General features: G+C 42.1%; 2 protein-coding genes across 4 annotated transcripts in view; one reads left to right on the forward strand and one right to left on the reverse strand.

The window, feature by feature from the left end:
* The window catches only part of homer2 (homer scaffold protein 2), a 49,595-nt gene extending 49,340 nt beyond the window's left edge, over positions 1-255 (reverse strand). Inside the window, exon 1 of one of the 2 annotated variants that reach the window (XM_060924285.1) lies at positions 1-255. This exon is cut by the window's left edge and continues 51 nt beyond it. The gene's annotated coding sequence lies outside the window, so the exon portion shown is untranslated. The other variant, XM_060924286.1, reaches the window with a different exon arrangement.
* Positions 256-316: 61 nt separating this feature from the next.
* On the forward strand, positions 317-2,013 carry LOC132888222 (RNA guanine-N7 methyltransferase activating subunit-like). Of its 2 annotated transcripts, none has more exons than XM_060924289.1 (3): positions 317-488; positions 1,464-1,598; positions 1,694-2,013. In XM_060924289.1, exons 2-3 carry the CDS (start codon positions 1,465-1,467, stop codon positions 1,809-1,811), a joined length of 252 nt encoding a protein of 83 aa, XP_060780272.1. In that variant the 5' UTR covers positions 317-488; position 1,464; the 3' UTR covers positions 1,812-2,013. The 2 variants fall into 2 exon arrangements, with proteins under 2 accessions (XP_060780272.1, XP_060780271.1); XM_060924288.1 differs by having other exon boundaries at positions 318-488; positions 1,461-1,598.
* Positions 2,014-15,000: the final 12,987 nt, after the last annotated feature.

The following is a 15,000-nucleotide window of genomic DNA, read 5'->3' on the forward strand; positions in this document are numbered from 1 at the left end:
CCCCGCTGCTCCTCTCTCTCCTCTCTCTCCTCCGCGCAGCCCCGGGCTCCAGCAATATTAATTATTATTAATAACCAAAACAAACCCCGGAGCCGCGCGCACTGAAACCAGCCGGGAATTAACTGAAACTGAGCTGAATTAGTTTGTGCAACCGGTTGGTTTATCGGTCAGACCGGAAGCTCACAGTGTCCTCGCGCTCGCCGCCATGGCCCGGGTGCCGGTCCGGTACTGCGTGCGGGCTGAAGCGGGTCTGGGTTTTTATCCGAGAGGAAACCTGAGAGGGGCGGAACACAACTCAGGGCGGAACCTTTGCAGTGGCCGAGAGGGGGAGCGGAATAAAGGCTGCACACGCGGCGCTGTAGTGTCCGGGCGGAAACCTGCGCGAGCGCATTCTGCTGATTGTTTATTTCTGCTTCAGTAAAACATATAAAAAGTAATAAAGAAGATTAATTTCCTTTCTTTATAAAGTAAAAGTTTTTTTGTTCCAGGTGAGTGTTTTATTTATCTTTATGGTTTCATTTCAGAGAAGTTTTCGTTGTGGCTAAACGAGTTAGCATTAGCTGTGTTTACTACTACTACTACTAATAATAATAATAAGCCCGTGGTGATTGGCTTTAGTTGTGTTTAATGTTTTTGAGTGTTGATGGGGTTGAATTGTATGCAAGACTTGTTGAAGGTGTTTGATGTCATGCAGTGGCGTTTGGTGTTTGTTTTTGTGGGCTGGTGTTCAGGGTGTTTGGCACTATGGAATGGTGTTCATTGGTGTTTTCATGGTATCTGGCTGTATGTAATGGAATTTAATGGAAGTGAATGGAGTTTGATGGTTTTAATTAGTATGGAATATAATTTTATGGAGTTTGGTGCTTTGATGGCTTTTCACTGTGTTATTGGTGTTTGTATGTATGTATGTATGTAATGCTCGGCGGCACGGTGGTGTAGTGGTTAGCCATCCATTAGCGCTGTCACCTCACAGCAAGAAGGTCCGGGTTCGAGCCCCGTGGCCGGCGAGGGCCTTTCTGTGTGGAGTCTGCATGTTCTCCCTGTGTCCGCGTGGGTTTCCTCCGGGTGCTCCGGTTTCCCCCACAGTCCAAAGACATGCAGGTTAGGTTAACTGGTGACTCTAAATTGAGCGTAGGTGTGAATGTGAGTGTGAATGGTTGTCTGTGTCTATGTGTCAGCCCTGTGATGACCTGGCGACTTGTCCAGGGTGAACCCCGCCTTTCGCCCGTAGTCAGCTGGGATAGGCTCCAGCTCGCCTGCGACCCTGTAGAACAGGATAAAGCGGCTACAGATAATGAGTTTGTGCTTTTAACATTTTAATGGTATTTATTGGTGCTGAAATGATGCTTGGTTGTGTTTGACTGTTAATGGTGTTTGATACTTCTGAGGTTTTTTTTTTTTGTTGTTGTTGTTGTTGTTATTTAACACTTCATGGTGTTTTTTTTTTTTTTTTTTTCCAGCAGCATGACTGAAGCTCAGCAGTATGAGGAACAGTTTGCACACCGTTTCTCTGCCCAGGATGAAGAGTTTCAGCGGTATTTACAGCAGCCTGAGGTGCAGCCACCTGTAGTGGAGGGGTGGAGGAGCAGAGATGCCCGGTATGAACTTTATAACACTGAGAAACTAATCGTGTGTGTGTGTGTGTGTGTGTAGGAGGAACTCAGGTTCTCATGAGCTCTGTGGTGTTCTTTAGGTTCCAGGAAAGCAGACATCACCGAGGGGGTGGAGGCTGGGGTCAGAGGTCATGGGATCGGCGATCTGCAGATCACCAGAACTCCTATAATCAGAGACGACGTTATGATCGCTACTGAGTGTGTTTGTTTCTGTATGTGATTATTACATTTGGAAATCATTAGGTTATTCAGGATCAAACCTCATTTTAAATCTGCTTTAATAAGGAGTAAAATCCTGTTTGTTTCTCACTTTAATGGAGTTAATCTTTTTGATGTAAACAAAATTGCACACAATGTACATTTCCTTGAGTGTTTTAAATAAAGTGCAGTTTGATGATGATGATGATGATGATGATTTGATGCAATGGAGGATAAAATAAAGATGGGGGGGAAAAAAGCCACAATTTGAAAGAAGAAAGAATGAAGCACAAGGAGAGTGGAGGGGTTTTGTTTTTGTTTTAAAAAGGGGGTTGTGTAATTATAATGGGTGTGTTTGTGGTTTAAAGCCTGACTGGTCAGCTGCTGTAACCATCATAATATCATCAGCTGGAATCTTCAGGGGAAAGTTTTTTTTTTTTTTTGATACTGTGACACTTGATGAGGTTTAATTATTTAAATGAAGAGTGTGTGTGTTTCTCCTTCATACTGATCAGTTCAGTCCCCTCCATCAGGAAGTTTTTTTATTTCTTGTGCCTCATTTGCACAGATCCGTGTTGTAGTTATTTTATGTAAATCACATGGAGATTTAATCAGAAGTGAGAAGTAACACCGTGATGGTTTCCCTCCTGATGTAGGTCCTGGACACGCCCCTGTGAGCTGTTTCTATAGAAACCATAATGAATTAGAGTGAGAGCATTAATATAAACCTGTAGTCCAGTCAGAGCTGCTGTTAGAGAGAATTAATCAACACTTTCTGACCAATCAAAGTCCAGAACTCAGTAACGAACAAACACACACTGAGATGTTCTGTACTGTTAGATTATTACAGAGAAGCTGCACTGATTTCTGACTGTGTGAGAGAGAGAGAGAGCTTGAAGAGAAGTGTTATGTAATTTCACTGTAGACACAAAGAGAACATGACTGAAGGAGGGATGAGTACAAATGCAGAGAAATTATTTAGCTTCAGTGGGTACATTCATCTGCCATAGTGTGTGTGTTTCAACATTATTTTAAATCTACAGACAGTAAAGAGGCTTTATTATTATAGCGGCAGCTACAATTATCAACACGAACGATCTTTCGGCTATTGCAAAAGTACAATATGTAAATTGTGCCTCAATAATTACTCAAACTTCAGATCAACATAAGTTGATTCCCAATTACTTTGTGTATCAGATCACGTGACACCGTTTCACAATTATCAACAGTCTTCTACAATTATCAACATCCAGGTGATTATTTATAAAAAATAATCTGTATGTGGTTTTAAGTTAACAAAATAGATTTATATTTAATGCAAAATATCTTTTATGTAAATATCTGGATGTCGGTGTTTACATAAATGAGGAAGTGATTCTAATGTTTGTAGACAAATGAACTGATGTTTAACCTGCGTCAGAAAATCTTTTTGTTCCACTTTCTAAGGATATTCATAGATCACATTTTGTTAATCATTGTTTATTAATTTTTAGTTTTGTAGTTTAACAATAAATGTCAACAGGGAATCGACCCTGTAACCACATGAACATCCAGGTCAAAGGTCGCATGTCATTCCTCAAACCAAAATAAAAACTGTCTACTGATATTACAATATGTGGTAGATATTTACAACAAACTGATATATATATATATATATATATATATATATATATATATACACGTATATTCTGAATGGAATTGAAAAATCTGAATATTTCAAGCATGTATTTTTTTATATGTTAGGAATTTAATTCTGCTCTAATTCTATTTATTGCAATTGGATTCCAAATACTGTATTAGCATTCCATTCTGTTATGAATCAGAAATAAATTATTATAACCCCTTCGGACATAATGTGACATGAAGTTCCATAGCATTTTTCCTTGTGTCCGAAGGGGATAAATCACAGCACTTTTATTTTTTTAAAGCACTTCATCAACTTCAACAATGTTACACAAAGATCGATCCATAACTGTTGTAAATGTCCCTTAATCCCACAGGGTGTCGATAATGGTGGACACCGGTGAAAGTGATCACTATTATCGACACCTCACATGACTTCTCAAACGTGCGTTTAGATACAAAATGGCGACTGTCAAATGAAAGCGTAAGAAACAAAGTAGGTTTTGATGAGGAGATCATGAAATATCGGTGAATTTGATCAGTAAAAACATGTCCATGATCTTTCCACCATGCTCACCTGCGATGATAACGTCCGGGTTTTCCTCAACATGCTGATCATGCTGAAAAAAATTCCATCTCAGGTAACGAGCTGTGTCATCAGACAAAGGGCAAGGGTGGTCTTCCAGTTGATTAATTAACCAATAATACAGTGCCTTGCAAAAGTATTCATACCCCTTGAACTTTTTCACATTTTTCCACCTTACAACCACGAACTTAAAAGTTTTTTATTGAGATTTTATGTGATAGACCAACACAGAGTAGCACAGAATTGTGAAGTGAAACGAAAATGATAAATGGTCTTCAAAATTTTAAACAAATAAAAATCTGAAAAATGTGGTGTGCATTAGTATTCAGCCCCCCTGCGTCAATACTTTGTAGAGCCCCCTTTTGCTGCAATTACAGCTGCAAGTCTTTTGTGGTATGTCTCTACCAGCTTTGCACATCTAGACACTGAAATTTTTGCCCATTCTTCTTTGCAAAATAGCTCAAGCTCAGCCAGATCGGATGGAGAGCGTCTGTGAACAGCAATTTTCAAGTCTTGCCACAGATGCTCAATGGGATTTAGGTCTGGACTTTGACTGGGCCATTCTAACACATGAATATTCTTTGATCTAAATCATTCCATTGTAGCTCTGGCTGTATGTTTAGGGTCATTGTCTTGCTGGAAGGTGAATCTCCTTCCCAGTCTCAAGTCTTTTGCAGCCTCCAACAGGTTTTCTTCCAGGATTGCCCTGTATTTAGCTCCATCCATCTTCCCATCAACTCTGGCCAGCTTCCCTGTCCCTGCTGAAGAAAAGCATCCCCATAGCATGATGCTGCCACCACCATGTTTCACAGTGGGGATGGTGTGTGCAGGGTGATGAGCAGTGTTAGTTTTCCGCCACACAGCGCTTTGCATTTAGGCCAAAAAGTTCAACTTTGGTCTCATCTGACCAAAGCACCTTCTTCCACATGTTTGCTGTGTCCCCTACATGGCTTCTTATGCCTATCTTTCAACAATGGCTTTCTTCTTGCCACTCTTCCAAAAAGGCCAGATGTGTGGAGTGTACGACTTATAGTTGTCCTGTGCACAGATTCTCCCACCTGAGCTGTGGATTTCTGCAGCTCCTCCAGAGTGATCATGGGCCTCTCGGCTGCTTCTCTGACCAGTGCTCTCCTTGCTCGCTCTGTCAGTTTAGGTGGACGGCCATGTCTTGTTAGGTTTGCAGTTGTGCCATACTTTTTCTATTTTTGAATGATGGATTGAACAGTGCTTCTTGAGATGTTCAGAGCTTGGGATATTTTTTTATAACCTAACCCTGCTTTAAACTTCTCCAGAACTTTATCCCTGACCTGTCTGGTGAGTTCTTTGGTCTTCATGATGCTGTTTGTTCTTCAGTGTTCTCTAACAAACCACGGAGGCCTTCACAGAACAAGTGTATTTATGCTGAGAGTAAATTACGCACAGTAGGACTCTATTAACTAATTAGACGACTTCTGAAGGCAATTGATTGCACTGGATTGTACTTAGAGGTATCAGAGGACAGGGGGCTGAATACTAATGCACACCACATTTTTCAGATTTATATTTGTTTAAATTTTTGAAGACCATTTATCATTTTCGTTTCACTTCACAATTATGCGCTACTCTGTGTTGGTCTTTCACATAAAATCTCAATAAAAAACTTTTAAGTTCGTGGTTGTAAGGTGGAAAAATGTGAAAAAGTTCAAGGGGTATGAATATATTTGCAAGGCACTGTAACTGTTGTAACTGAAACTCACCTTTGTAAAATTGTTTTTTTTATTGGTAAATCTGAAAAGGTGTCGATAATTATGGACTGTTGATAATTGTAGCTGCCGCTCTAATATTAATGCTATAAGTCTCACTATCAGCTTAAAGAACTCTTCACACACACCCTGTAAACTTTCCCACACTGATTCATCCCAACCGTTTTCCCACCAATCCTCTACTGCCCCCGTTAATCCCTCTAGCGCCACCAACAGGCCAAAGTTCGACACATTTCTGTCCATCACTCTGGACGCTCATGTCACAGAATTGTTCTAATTTCCTGTGAATCCTCAGGTGAAAACACCAAACAGGAAGTGACCGTGTACCTCAGAAATGCTTCTGTGTATTGACTGACACTGGAGTTGATAGGTGGTTTCATGACCACGCCCCACTTGGTGGTGCTGTAATTAAAAAAAAAAGAATTAAAATGCTAATTTAGAATATTCACCACAAAAATCAAACCAAAGAAAGACATCTCAAGACCCAATTTCCACACAGTACAGTCCATCTCACTGCTTGGACCCCTGAATCTCTGCCTGAGGCTGTGTGATGTACAGAGGAGCTCGACTGATTATAATTTTGAGTAAAATCAGTTCTGACTCTGGAGAGTCAAACACTCAGATTCACTGTGAACACCACGGAATCACTTTTAGAAATTCTATAAAGTGTGATTGATTGATTTAAATCAATTACTTTGTCTCAGAGCTCTGCTGAATTCTGGACTCTGATTGGTCAGAAGGTGTTGATTAATTCTCTCTAACAGCAGCTCTGACTGTAGTGCAGGTTTATTTTACTGCACTCGCTCTGATACGTTATGATTTCTATAGTAACGGCTCATTCACAGGGGTGTGCTGATGTGGTGAAGTTTTCTATGAGGAGAAACGTGTGTGTGTGTGTTGTCGTCATCTCTGGAAGGAGTCTCCAGTGTGAGTGCTGTGTATCAGTCAGAGGTGAAGCTGGAACTTTAAGCACAGAGGAGTTTACACTTCTTCTTCTTCTTTAGAGTTTCTCAGTAACATGAAGGAACAAGCTGTGATTATTTTTATCTTATTAACTTGAATAGAGAATAAAGAGAGTCTGGTGAGGGAACGACTGTTTATAGCTGCTATAATGTCAGTGACAACAGGAACTAAGTTGTAAGTATAAATGGATAAAAAAAATGACAAGCTGTTTAATAAATAAAAACTGTAATTGTCGTTAATCTGCTGTGGTGTCAGAGGAATAAAACACACTGTTAGAGGAACAGAATCAGCTTCAGGGTGGATATTGTTGGGTTTTGTGAAATTAGGAATATGAGGAAAATGATTGTTTTTATTCTGAGAGAAAGACTCAAAACTACATGTAAAAACTCATACAGAAGCTGTGTGTGTGTGTGTGTGTGTGTGTGTGTGTGTGTGAGGGGGAGGTGCAGATTTTTTCTTCGTCAGTTGAATCTATTTTTACTCTCAGATGCAGAATTTCTGCCGCAGGGAGACGACAACACACACACACACACACACACACGCACCTCTTAAACATGTCAGACACCTCAATGTCACCTTCAATTACACGATTTTCACAATTTATCAAAACAGAAAACATTGAATCTGCAGCACTGAGGACAAAAACTCAGAAAATAAAATCTGATTCACTTGTCACTTTTCTTGAGCGTCACACTGTGCAGATCAGACAGTTTGAAAAACCTGCTAGACAGCGCCATCTATAGGAGCCGTGACGTCACTGCGGCACAGAGTCACTTGTCTGGGTGCTGATCTCTGACTTGTGTTTAAATGAGACTGCAGGAGACCTTCAAGGAGAAACAGCCTCTGTTAAAATGAACCCTGTCCCACAGATGATCTTTCTGTTTCTTTATCACTTCCTCCAGATCTAGAAGGATCTGTCAGGGCAACACGCTGGGATCAGACCCACGCCACGCCACCGTGCCTCCCCCAGTCACAGCCCCTTTCCCCCTGAGCTCCATTAGACTTTGGCTTCATCAGGATCATAGTGATGTAAATCATAGCCTCTAGAACTCGCCCCGTATTAGGTACAGGAACCTTCCCTCTGCAGGTACAGGAACCTTCCCTCTGCAGGTACAGGAACCTTCCATTTGCAGATACAGGAACCTTCCCTCCGCATGTACAGGAACCTTCACTCTGCATGTACAGGAACCTTTCATTTGCAGGTACAGGAACCTTCCATTTGCAGGTACAGGAACCTTCCCTCTGCATGTACAGGAACCTTCACTCTGCAGGTACAGAACCTTCCTTCTGCAGGTACAGAACCTTCCTTCTGCAGGTACAGAACCTTCCTTCTGCATGTACAGGAACCTTCACTCTGCAGGTACAGGAACCTTCCTTCTGCAGGTACAGGAACCTTCCCTCCGCAGGTACAGGAACCTTCCCTCCGCATGTACAGGAACCTTCACTCTGCAGGTACAGAACCTTCCTTCTGCATGTACAGGAACTTTCCCTCTGCATGTACAGGAACCTTCCCTCTGCATGTGCAGGAACCTTCCCTCTGCATGTGCAGGAACCTTCACTCTACAGGTACAGGAACCTTCACTCTACAGGTACAGGAACCTTCACTCTGCATGTACAGGAACTTTCCCTCTGCAGGTACAGGAACCTTCCATTTGCAGGTACAGGAGCCTTCCCTCCACAGGTACAGGAACCTTCACTCTGCAGGTACAGGAACCTTCCATTTGCAGGTACAGGAGCCTTCCCTCCACAGGTACAGGAACCTTCACTCTGCAGGTACAGGAACCTTCCATTTGCAGATACAGGAGCCTTCCCTCCACAGGTACAGGAACCTTCCCTCTGCATGTGCAGGAACCTTCACTCTACAGGTACAGGAACCTTCACTCTGCATGTACAGGAACTTTCCCTCTGCAGGTACAGGAACCTTCCATTTGCAGGTACAGGAGCCTTCCCTCCACAGGTACAGGAACCTTCACTCTGCAGGTACAGGAACCTTCCATTTGCAGATACAGGAGCCTTCCCTCCACAGGTACAGGAACCTTCACTCTGCAGGTACAGGAACCTTCCTGTGAAAAGGGAAGAAACTCCTCTCACATTGATTTTGGTCTTTGATATACAGTGTCTTGCAAAAGTATTCCCCCCCCCCCCCCCCCCCCCCCTTGGTGTTTGTCTGGTTTTGTTGTCTGTGAAGATTCTCAGTCATCCAGGTCATAGTAAACTGTGGGTGGTAAAAGAGAGCAACTGGACTTGCTTGGAGATTCTTGAAGACGTTTCACCTCTCATCCGAAAGGCTTCTTCAGTTCTGTCTGACTGGTAGGGAGTATCAGGTATTTAACCTCTCATGGATGAAAAGCTCATCTAATGGCCCTTTTCCACTACCCTTTTTCAGCTCACTTCAGCTCACTTCAGCCCGACACGGCTCGCGTTTCGACTACCAAAAACCAGCACGACTCAGCTCGCTTCAGCCCTGCTTAGCCCCTAAAACCCGCACCGTTTTGGAGTGGGGCTGAAGCGAGCCAAGCCGTGCCGAGTGAGGCTGGTGGCGTGAGCAGACACTCCCCTGTGCACTGATTGGTGAGGAGGAGTGTCCTCACATGCCCACACACGCCCCGCGAGCACGCTGGGATCTGTAAACCCGGAAGAAGAAGAATTACGAATTACGAGAATTTCTGAAGCCTTATGCGCCTCGCCTCATCTATACGCTCTTGCCAGTATCTGTCCGCGTTGTCGGTGACAACAAGCCACAGCACCAAGACCAGCAACACTAACGACTCCATGTCCTCCATGTTTATTGTTTACTATCCGGGTCGTGAGACTACCGCTTAAAAGATCACTGAATCAGTGACATACAGAGCATCGTGGACGAGTTCGCGGAGCGCAAGGCTCGCCGTATGCCCTTCAAATAATGCGCGCAGTAGGCTATTGATGTTTTATTATGAGCCATGTACAGTATGTCACCTAATGTTTTTTTGTTTCTGAGTTACATGTTCGTTTGAAGGACTTAATGTACAAAATAACATAGTTGCACCCCGGAGTGTTGAAATTGGTAAACACAGCGCATTCAGTGAGGTTTGCACCGCCCTCCTTTTATTTCTGACTCTTCCCGTCACCGTTGCAACCTCTGAGCGCTCATTCGTATGCCCTTCAAATAATGTGCGCAGTATAGGCTATTGATGTTTTATTATGAGCCATGCACAGTATCCTAATGTTTTTTGTTTCTGAGTTACATGTTCGTTTGAAGGACTTGATGTACTAAATAACATAGTTGCACCCGGTAGTGTTGAAATTGGTAAACACCGCAGTTGCGGACATTTTGTAGCCTAAAATGATGTTATGATAAGCTTTAATAAAGGGCCCGGTCATTTGCCCCGCCCCCGGCCCGGCTCTGACTTGTTCCGCCACTGTCACTGATGTCACTGTTTGCGCTGCTTAACGACATCACGTGACGTCCACCCACTTTCGCTAACTCCACCCAATGTGTCCACCCACTTCCAGCCAGCACGGTTCAGCGCGGTTGTAGTCGAAATGCAACTCCAACAGCCCCGCTCAGCCCGACTCAGCTCGACTCGGCACGGCACGGCTCAGCCGCGTTTGTAGTGGAAAAGCGGCATAAGGTGTGGTTGAGTCATCCTGTTGGTGTGGGTCACTGGGGGCTGGATGTGAATGGCCTCGAGAGTTGTTAGGATGATCAATGGATTGCCCGTTAAGGTGATCAATGGAATGCTGATTCTCTCTGTCCTCCTGTGAGTCACTGAAAACAGCTGGGTTTTGGTGTGCATTCAGTTGTCTGGGAAGTGTGCCAAGGACTGCATTGTAGGTGGCTGATAAATTATGTCTTAGACCCCCACCTCTGTTCAGTGATGGCCGTTCCAGGTTGACAAAAATGGCTTCTTTAACTCCTCGCTCATACCAATGATCCTCTCTGGCTCCGGTTTTGTTGCATTACAAGTTGGAATTAAGTCAAGTCAACTTTATTGTCAAATATGCTACACATGCTCGACATACAGCACAGATGAAATTTCAGTCCTCTCTGACCCACGGTGCAAACAGGCAATGCAATAAATAAAAATAGAATAATTGAAAAAAACAAACAATATAAACAGTATAAACACTCTAGATAGGAACTAGACACAGACTAAACACTCACACAGTATAAATAAACAGTATAAACATTAGATAAGAACAAGACAGACTAAACACTCAGACAGACAATATAAACAGTATAAACACTCTAGATATTAACTAGACTAAACACTCATACACACACACATACACACACAAATTGGTACAATAACCAAACAGTCAAGGGCACTTGAGGTATAGCAGGTAAACATGAAACATGAAATAAGCAGAATAAACAAACAAAATGGAGTTTAAAATGGAGTTTTGTCGGGTTAGCACCATTTGATTTACACAACACGCCGACCACTTTAAAGGTGCACATTGTTACATTGTTGTTTTATTGTGACACTGTAAATACTCTGAGACTCAGAGATTTTTGGGGACCTTGGTTTACAATTTAAAAATATATATATATATATATATATATATTATTATTATTATTATTATTATTATTATTCCATATTAATTGTTTTGATTAACTCAGTTCTTTACTTGTAAACATCTACACTGCCATTTCCACCAGTCTCATGAATGCGGTGCACACAAAGCCATTTCTGTCTCCAGTTTACCTTCTGAATAAAATTATTCAATAAAATATAATAAAAGTGAATATGAAACTTATGTTGTGTAAAAGTGAGTGTTGTTTATTTGTGAGCAGCTGGACCGCCCCTCACACACTCACGGGTTTGGAGGTTCATTTCCTGAACTTTCCACAGCTCAGGTCATCAAGGCTTTGATGCGTTCTGATGACATCATCACCCTGCGCCGGTAGTGACACAGAGTGTGACCCCATCAGCTCAGCTGGTCTTTATTCTGAGTCATGAAGCACAAAACAACAACACACATTATTTACAGATCCATTTCAAACTGGACACGATGATCAGGACCCAGAAATATCACTCACACGGACACAAAATTAGGAACAGTTCTGTGTTTTAGTCATATTTTATCACCAAGTAGTGTGTGTGTGTGTGTGTGTGTGTGTGTGTACAGAGGCCAGAGCAGATCCTTCAATTATTTACAATTTACAGAAAATTCCACATACACAATCAGAAATGGACAAATATACAGCCAGGAAAGGACAATAACCTCAACATTTAGTGGAACAATATAAATTAATAATATTATGATTTAATAAACAAATAAATAAATGTCTTTATGTCTATAATACACACAGATCTCTTTTTCAACCTTTCCAGCAATAATGTCTGTGATTTTTTAAAAATATTTTGTATTTCTAGCCATTTATTCTTTATCTGTTCTGCTCTGTTTGTTCTGGGGCGATATTGTTTCAGTTATTTTATGTAATTAAAGAATATATGCAGAACCATGGCCTGACTTTCGTTTATAAATGCCTTGAGACCTCAAGAATGACACAGGAATAGGTTTAAGCATTAAAAATAAATCTAATATCGTAATTTTTACGATTAAAGTGATTTATATAGGTAGCGGTCTGAGTGAATGACCTTGATGTCCATGACGTCACAGCAGGAAGTCTATCGGTCTCCTCGCCATTTCCGCTATACTAAAACACAGAGTTGACTGCAACTCAGATCCTCCATTTTGAGCTAATTTATCGCCATGCCACGTAGATGTGTTGCCAGCGGGTGCAGCAACACGACAGAAGGTGGATTTACGTTGCATTCACGGCCCAAGAATGTTCAAACTGCAAAGATTTGGACGCGTTTTGTGAGAAGTTCATGGGCACATTGGGCGGCTACAAAGTGGTCTCTCCTCTGCTCTGCACATTTTACTGAAGACTTGTACGAGACCTCTGATCTGTTGGAGCGTTGGCTATAAGCCCGGATTGAAAGAGGGTGCGATATCAACAATTAAAGAAAAGGAAAGCAAGTTCAGGTGCAGCAGTTCTCCCGGAGTGAGCCGAGGGTTGTTGGTAAAACCCGGGACGGAACGGGACGTGACATATTATCGCTCGGGCAGTGACCTCCCCGCAGTTGTTGCTAAAACCAGTGACATCCCGCTCCGTCCTGAGTTTTAGTAATTGCCTGAGCCCAGCAGTAACGGCGGAATACACATGAACAGTGAATGAGTGGAGCAGCCGTCTTATTTCTAAACTGGATATCACTGCCATCTCACTATGTGGAAGAAGTGAATGAACGGAGAACTGACCAAACAACTGAAAGTCAGACTGTTTCAAAACAATCAGCCACAAGATCGGCCTTCAAGAAGCGAGAACACAGACGGGTAAGCTCCGACTCTCATTTGGATTAAAAACACCACACGTTGGTTACCTGCATTTAGATTAATACATGTAACTTGTCGAGGAGAGTTCAGCGCGACGTCACCAAATGGTCACGTGATGTTTTGGTTGGCAAGAGGCTATTTATAAATGTCTGATTGGAGTTATCAGGTCATTAATTAATTATGGTAGTGTCGTGTTGTATTATCGGCTGTACATACAGATTTGATAAGAATGATCCCAAGAGCTTTTACCATATTCCAAAGAAACCTGAAGCTCGCTGAAAGCTTTGGATCGCAGCAATTAAGCGTGACGAGTGGGAACCTACTGACAACGACCGTGTTTGCTTTCGACACTTTATATCTAGTACGACACATGATTTTTTTATTATTTTGTTTCAAATTCAAGTTCAACTTCAAGTTGATTTATTTGTCCCCAAAGGGGAAATTAGTTTGTAGCAGGTATTTAAAAATACAAACAGACAACCAAATAATAATAATAAAAAAACATAAAAACAGGGACACAGGTAGGCACGTAGACATAAGGCGCAAAATATAAATAAAAACAGATAAAAGGATAAGAGGTTAAAAAATAAGATCAAAAACAACATCAAAACATGGAGAGTAGTCCAGTCCAGGAGTCCAATGTGCAAAAAATGCAGAAAGTGCAGGAGGAAGCATTATTTGTGCAAATTCAACATGTTTATGGCTGTGCAAACAAATGAGCATTTGTACCTATTGGTCCTATGGGTGGGAACTCTAAATCTTCTGCCTGAGGGCAGAAGTTCAAACTCCCCGTAGAGAGGGTGATCAACACAGGCTATGATTGAAAGTGCCTTCCTGAAAACATGGCGATTAAACAGTTCACAAAGGGGAGTCTGCTTCTCCCCATGACCTTCCCCGCAACAGTAACAAGTCGACCCAGCTTGTTGCGTTCAGCAAGTTTTAGGTTACCAAACCACACAATAATAGAAAAATACAAGACCGATTCAATAAAAGATTTGTAAAACAAAGACATCATTTTAGTACATACATTAAAAGTGTTCATTTTTCTTAAAAAATAGAGACGCTGCTGGACCTTTTTATATATGGCCTCTGAATTTGGCTGAAAGCACAAGTCACTGTCTCGGACAGTCCCAAGGTATTTATAGCTTTCCACCTGTTCAATATCCCCCCCATCTCAGTGGGCTTAGGGATAGGTGCCGATTTTCTAAAATCAATAACCATGTTTTGCAATTTAATATTATGATATTAGGTACAAAAATCATTAATTATCCACGTCACGTGATACAAACAAAACGCATCACCTGAAAAATTTCCATTCAACAATCTCAGGTGAAATCTTATCTCATCTCATTATCTCTAGCCGCTTTATCCTGTTCTACAGGGTCGCAGGCGAGCTGGATCCTATCCCAGCTGACTACGGGTGAAAGGCGGGGTTCACCCTGGACAAGTCGCCAGGTCATCACAGGGCTGACACATAGACACAGACAACCATTCACACTCACATTCACACCTACGCTCAATTTAGAGTCACCAGTTAACCTAACCTGCATGTCTTTGGACTGTGGGGGAAACCGGAGCACCCGGAGGAAACCCACGCGGACACGGGGAGAACATGCAAACTCCGCACAGAAAGGCCCTCGCCGGCCACGGGGCTCGAACCCAGGACCTTCTTGCTGTGAGGCGACAGCGCTAACCACTACACCACCGTGCCACCCGTGAAATCTTATATCAAGCAAAAATAACCAGCAAAAAAATATATAAATGAGTATTTCAATAAAACAACTGAATAATTAATACTTACTTGTATGCATCAAGAGACGTGTAGGCTTTCATTGATTCTTTTGTGTATATTGAAGGTGTGTCAATCAAATACACGTTTATATCGCTGAAGGTCAGGTCAGGCCAGGTGCTTGGATTTGGGTCCCATTTGTCCGTAACTGTGTAAGGATCA

Source organism: Neoarius graeffei, chromosome 6, assembly GCF_027579695.1.
Source record: "Neoarius graeffei isolate fNeoGra1 chromosome 6, fNeoGra1.pri, whole genome shotgun sequence".
Lineage (NCBI taxonomy): Eukaryota > Metazoa > Chordata > Actinopteri > Siluriformes > Ariidae > Neoarius > Neoarius graeffei.

Coding starts and splice junctions, on each gene's coding strand:
- LOC132888222 (XM_060924289.1), top strand. CDS start 1,465: ATGACTGAAGCTCAGCAGTATGAGGAACAGTTTGCACACCGTTTCTCT. Junction 1,599..1,693: donor TGGAGGAGCAGAGATGCCCG/GTATGAACTTTA, acceptor GGTGTTCTTTAG/GTTCCAGGAAAGCAGACATC.